The 6690-nt window shown below is 41.0% G+C and overlaps 1 protein-coding gene across 1 annotated transcript; it reads right to left on the bottom strand.

Moving 5' to 3' along the window:
* Positions 1–827: 827 nt before the first annotated feature.
* Positions 828–5758, bottom strand: LOC104960895 (UDP-GlcNAc:betaGal beta-1,3-N-acetylglucosaminyltransferase 2-like). Its single transcript, XM_010789068.1, has 3 exons — positions 5512–5758; positions 4396–4522; positions 828–3337 (listed from the first exon to the last, which is right to left on the bottom strand). Exon 3 carries the CDS (start codon positions 3317–3319, stop codon positions 2123–2125), a length of 1197 nt encoding a protein of 398 aa, XP_010787370.1. The 5' UTR covers positions 3320–3337; positions 4396–4522; positions 5512–5758; the 3' UTR covers positions 828–2122.
* Between the last annotated feature and the right edge of the window lie 932 nt (positions 5759–6690).

Genomic DNA, 6690 nt, shown 5'->3' with positions numbered 1-6690 from the left:
ACTTAATTAAAATAAATAATAATGTCAAGTGAATGTGGAAATAATTTTTGGGAAATGTCAAATAAATGTGTATTGTCAACTTAATAATAAAAACAGGATAACAAAAACACAAGATATATTATTTTATTCTCATTGGAACAGATTTGTATCATCAAAACCATTTAAACAAACAATTGAAAACAGGACCAGAGTGAACCCAAACACATCTGTTGATGAAGGTGATGGAAAAACACATTTATTGCTAACAATATATTATTAAAATACAAATACAGAGAATGAATGCACAGTAACAGCAGCAACATCACATTTGAGATGTTAAAAACAACACTGAGCATTTAATAATAACTACAAAATGTAGATTTTCAATGTATAAACTCTGTAGTCTTGTTTTGGCTTTACAGAAAACAGTCTGTGTGGGATCAGAGTTCATCTCCTTTTAGTAGAAGCAGTAAATGTTGTGGTAAATGTAGGAAAATATCAGCTACCAACATTTTTCTTCACTTGACACACTACGTACCAAAAACGTATCTTTTACCACTAACACTGGTTTGTGTACAGTATGAATGCATGATTTTTTACTTTAAAAAACTATTGTGTGCATATGCTATCTGGCTAACATTAGCAAGGGGTCATTTTGGTTTGGTCAGTTTCCCAAATGCTTACTTTCAAGTATTATACAGATAGTTGAAAAACAAATATTAGATGTATAGAGTCCGCTTAAAAACACTGTTGATAACTCAAATAAAAATATTACTAACTGACAAAAAAAAATTTAAAACGAAAAAATCTGTTGAAATGTCATGTTTTTTGTTTAATTTTGCATCGAATATTTCCAAAATTCCCCAGCTTAACTTCCCATGGAAACTTTCCGGAAATGTACCGGAAATGTTCCGCCCCTTTGCAACCCTACTCACAGGACAAGGCCATGCCATTAAAAGATCTTACTGAAAATATTGTGTTATGTGCAATTGTTGCCTGACTCTCTCTAGACAGGACTGATTTCAGGTCGCTGCAACAGAGTTCAACCCATTTAACAAGGTGTTGTAATCTCAACAGTGCAAACACACATGCAGGTGTTCACTGGCAGCCTCAGGTATGTTTAACATAGATAAGATATGGAGCAGCAGGAACATTTAAAGGTGGTGCATGAATACCAAGGACAGAATGGCTGACTAACATAAAGAGGTGGAAAACAGCAGTGGAGTGCATGAGACCGGCGGGCAAGCGAGTATTTGGAGGCAGATAGGGAGTCATCAAAGTGCCCCAAGGACCCTACGAGAGTAACCTATGGATGTATAAAGAGAATTGGATACAGCATTGGAGACGGGTCCACGAATGGAGTGACAGTAGATAAAAAGGTTCCTGGATCTGGGCCCATTGAGCACACTTGAGTTTTCCTTAAGCCCTAACTCCGATTTCCCGCTCTCGACTCAGTCAAATGAATGGAGAGGGGATTCAGCTTTTAGCACATTTCACAACTTTCAGACCCTAATGATTTGAAGAGGTCAGTAACATTGATTTGAAGAGGTATTTAAAAGTGTTTGTATTGGGTAATTTACTCAACTTAAAAAAAGAATACAGATGTCTCTTTCCCAATGTATGGAGTAACCTAGGCCCCCAGAAAGTGTGCCGGATATTGAAGCAAATTCTATTCGCAGTGCCCAAACGGCGGTATTACATCTTCTGTCAGTCAGCGATTTAATTGGGCTGAAAAAACTTTTTCCCGTTTTCATGTCTGTAAATCTACCCATCACGTACACTCTATAGCACTTATTTAAATCATTTGGGTGTAAAAGTTGTAAAATGTGCTAAAAGCTAAATTCAGGATTATTTTACCTCTCCATTCATTTGACTGAGCCAAGAATAGGAGATAGGAGGCGGGGCTTAAACAACACATAAGTTCCCATGCTCTATGGCCCCAGATACGGGTACTTTTAAGATAAGATAAAATAATAAGATGTTCTTTATTAATCACAATTCGGGAAAATATTTTTGTACTCGAGAGTCAGACCATTTTGGCTTCATACACTACTGAGCAACTTTCATTGGACAACACGGGGTCCCACCTCCAACTCTGTATCCAGTTCTCTTCATAAATCCATAAAGTTACCTGACTTGACCCTCACTGGCAGTCCAGCTCCGGGTGGATGATCCACGGCCAGATGGTCAACATCTCCTGTGGCGTGCAGCTGTGCACCAGCATCAAGGTCCTGTAGACGCACGGGTTGTCCCTGTGCTTCGCATCAATGCCAAACGTCCTGAAGCCTTCATGCTTCTCAGGAGCCAGGCCCAGCTTCTTCAGACACATCCCCGTGTAGACATCGTCAATGGGATAAAGCACCACCTGCCGGGATGCGTTGTGGAGACGCAGAGCCAACTCCCCCGAGTACAGATATCCTCCGCCACCTGCATAAGTCGGGTACATCCCCACAAACACACTCTCTGGGACAAAGTACTTGAGTCTCCGGTTCCTGTGAGGACCGGCGTCATTGATAACATCACCTATGAACAGATCCTTGGCTTTTTTCTCCGGCAGGCCCTCTAGGAGGTCTACAATCCGTACGGTGTTGACGAAGACGTCGTCGTCACCCTTCAGGATGAACTGGCCGTGGGGGCAGTGTTCGCTGAACCACTCCAGGAACAGGACCTCCTTCAGGGTGAGGTTGTAGAAGGTGTCCCGGTAGTCCCAATGGAGGACGTCTTTGTGGAGCTTGGCCTCGTGGTCCAGCATCCCCAGCAGGTCTGGGAAGTGATCCACGGGCAAGGTGTTGCCTAGCAGGAACACCGTCACCACTGAGCGATTAGCTATGACCCCCGCCCGACCCCATGTTTCACGGATGGCCTGCCGCCGGTCAAAGTGTGGGATCAGGGATTTGACCGCCAGCAGCAGGAAGGGTTTTCCCTTACAGACATGAGGCTGGTTTATCAGCATGGGGTATGTCCTGCAGCGCATGTGCAAAAGAAAATCCTGGAAGCCCTTTGGCAGGGAGTTGTAGTCCATAATTTGCATTGGGACTCTGTTATCCGGCTCACAGAGGTCAGGGGGCCCGGTGTTATTCAGCCAATCAGGCAGCTCGATGAGGGAGTCGCTCGAGTGCAAAGAGTTCACAATGGGGTTGAAGAGGAAGTCCAGATGCTGCTGCTCCTTGTTCCAGAAGGATTTACTCTCTTCCAGCCTGTGCCAGAACCTCTCAGATGGGATTCGAACTTTGTGGCGGCCACTTTTGTGACGCCGGAGGTTCCACGTGACGCAAACCAGGAGGCAGACGAAGACGTTGAGCATCATGATCACGCAGAGCTTTCTGCGGCCTGCAGACATGATGCCTCCCCTCTGCGTCTATAGAAAGGACAGCAACATTAAGACAATCCATGAAAATCAACACAAAGCAGGAACAAATCTGCAGAATCAGGACTTACGACAAAGCCAAAAGGGACATTTGGAAACATGGAGAAAGATAAATCGAACCTAAAACTTTTATAAAAAATAAAACTAGATGAATCTGAAGCAGAAACTCAACAGGAAGCTTGATTTCACCACTGCTTGGTTTCAGAGCTCAAGACGGCGACGAAAGAGGCCACATTTTAATCTCTGATCCTGCAGGAACGGGCCCCATGAGCCTTTTCTCCTCACCCCCTCAATCACATGTTTCCAATTCAGCCGTGCACATGACGCTGGTTAACTGACAGACGTTTTTGTTATTGTCCACTGACTGACACACACAGATGAGCACTGTGCACTTTCATGAGAGACTGAGCATGCAGCAATGCAACGTTTTTCAGTCACTTAAATACATGTAGAAACTTTTTGCTGTGGACAGAAGCCCTAAACAGTTATACCACTAGATGTCACTACTAAGTTTGTTTTTTTGTGCAGATTTTATTTATTGAAAAACAGATGATGTTTAATTTACATTGCAGTCCCAACATGTACCTACATAACGTTTTAATTAATAGAAGAGATATAGTTACAAGTCATTTTGAATTAAAAAACAGTTTCACATGAATATACTCATATAAAATAGCAAGTGGAATACAATTCAATAAGACGACACGTGTCCTACTTGATTGGGTCACATTATACGGAAGCAATTAAATAAAAACACTGCAGATTTTTCCTACACATTTTTATATGAAATAGAAGGTAGAATAAAGTCCAAGAAAATATGTGTGTCATATTTATCCAGCGTAGTAATAATGTATGTTATGGATGGAGTTAATGGGCCACATGACATGGAAGGTATTGAAAAATGTAATGAGAAACTGCTGAATGTGCATCAAAATGTTAATATGAAAAATAGAAGGTGGAACAAAAAAGAGGTGTGTCCCACTGTGTATAGTAATACATATGCCTTTGTTTGAGTCATTAGGTCACATGACAGGAAAGCTATATATCACCTGAGACAGTAGAGGGGGGTCAGTTGGGGCTGGAGGAGACACAGCGCTCTCCAGGTCTCATGTGGAGGAGCTGCAGGAAGGAGAACCACGTCTCCAACAAGAACCAGACGGTTGTTTCTGCATCCATCTGCAGTTAAACACAAAGGCACATTAACCAGGAAGAAACTCAGCGAAGTGCAGGGATCATTTGGGTTATAAATTGGGTTTGTTTGTCCAGAGAGGCGACTAAAGTAATTTAAGCTTGCTATAATGATCTTCAGTTACACGCCTTTAGAGTAGACCAATCACACAGAAGTGAAGCAACACTTGCAGACTGTCAAAATGAACATCAAAGTTTACTTAAGGGCAAATCTTAATGTACTGCCTGAGCCTGAGCAATGTTTACAGAGTGGTAGACTTTGTATAAAAGATTAATTATTTATCCAACTGCAGAGCTGTAAAACTTTAATTGTAGTGTGAACAGGAAAATACAGTGTGTTCTTTACTGAAAGATAATCTGATTAGATAAAAGAGATGTAAGTGTTTTCATTTTGTTTATATAGTATATTCATTTTATATATTAACAAATGAAGTTTACTGCCATGTGTTTTTATTATAAATCAGGGGACCTTTTGACGTCCATTATAACTTCAGAATACAAAATTGCAAAAAACAATATTTGAGTAATGATTTTAAAATCTGAGTTTTGAGATTAATAGCAGGGTTTATTTTACTAGTTATTTTACTTTTGACATTACTCACATGTGGACTGAACTCAAATAAACTGTTCACATTTGGCCCTAATCCGCTTCCGTAGTTTACACCGACAGATGCGATGGACTCATTCTAAATCTGAGTGAAGCAGTGAATTACACTTTATTGCTCTGTTTTCCCTAAAGTTAGAGCCCTTTTCTACACTATAACACAGAAACAACAGGAATAAACACTTGATTTATTCAACACATGTCATGCAAGTTATACCACACAGTACTATCTACAAGTACAAAGTCAAACTGCTCTTGTTTTTGTACTTTAAGATTTACTCAGCGGTCAAACTCTGTTACCGTACGGTTATTTCGCATATTTGCGCAATAACAACAATACAAACGTTGGGAGTTATATCTGTGACTAACTTACCTCTCAAACCGCCTCCGCACGTCCTCGTTGTGAAATCAAATTAAAAGGCAGATCAACAGGCTGCAGCTCGTGCACCCTCATTCCTTCCTTCACGCGGCGCGTATTTTGGAGATCAACTGCGCACTAATCCTCATTCACTGAACTACGAACACTGTGAAACCATTTTCAATCTTTACATATCCAACAGACAGGTCACATCCTCTGTTCACTGAGGGGGGAAAGGTGGAGAAGTTTAGCCGAAGTGAGAGACTCCCCTGCGCTCAGACTCCTCCCTCAGGTTGCATGGCCGCAGTTCAAAAGTGTTACAAGGATTCCCAAGTGCAAAACACACACCCTCCCCTTTTTACCCCTCTACATTGAACATCTTAAAATCTGGGCTGAAGTGTAGTGGTAGACCAAATACTCAGATCTTGTAAAGAAGTATTACTACTAATACAATAGCCTACTGTAGAAATATTATGTTGTGAGTTAAATACCTGCTAAAAAAGTTCAGTGTATCAGCATCAAAATGAACTTAACAAAGATGAATCCTGCAATGTTTTCAATTTATATTTTTTAATCATTGCTGTGGTCATTAGTTGAATGTTGTAGATGCAAAAATAGGGTTTCTATATTTTTTTTATGTATGCATTATACTAATCTTAAAGGTGGGGTAGGTAAATTTGAGAAACCGGCTCGAGATACACTTTTCATTTTCAAAAATTAATAAAAATATTTAATCTGTGGAAGCCGTAGTACTGTAAAAAGCACGACCAATCATCTGAGCCGGCCCGGCTAAAAATAACTGGATGGCCTACCTGCCTGTCAGCCTTCCATCTGTGAACAAACTTATCTCGTGCCCTCATTGATCATGTGCGCGTTCGTGTGTGTTGGAGGAGGGGCTCTGTAAGGAAGTGGCAGATTTGTTCCGGCTGTGTATTTTCTAATTCTAGTGCACTCGAGCTGGTTTCTCCAAAATGACTTACCCCACCTTTAACCTATAATAATGCTGTAGTGTTGGAGAGAAACTCCCTCTGGAGGGAACACAGGGGTATTAGTTTTTTCAGACCATAACATACACAAAACCACTACAGGAAAGGGAAACTCCAGAAGTATAATTGGATCCTTTAATATCTGTTTGCAGACTTTCCTGTCCTGTGAGTAACCACATACCTGGCTATAGGGAGAGATGTCTCGTTA

Source organism: Notothenia coriiceps, unplaced genomic scaffold (genome assembly GCF_000735185.1).
Source record: "Notothenia coriiceps isolate Sejong01 unplaced genomic scaffold, NC01 NC01_scaffold00032522, whole genome shotgun sequence".
In the NCBI taxonomy this organism is placed as follows: domain Eukaryota; kingdom Metazoa; phylum Chordata; class Actinopteri; order Perciformes; family Nototheniidae; genus Notothenia; species Notothenia coriiceps.
Note: the sequence above shows the minus strand (reverse complement) of the source record. Positions and strands in the feature narration are given on the sequence as shown.

Excerpts from the sequence above, each read along its gene's own strand:
- LOC104960895 (XM_010789068.1), bottom strand. The coding sequence starts at position 3,319 with ATGTCTGCAGGCCGCAGAAAGCTCTGCGTGATCATGATGCTCAACGTC.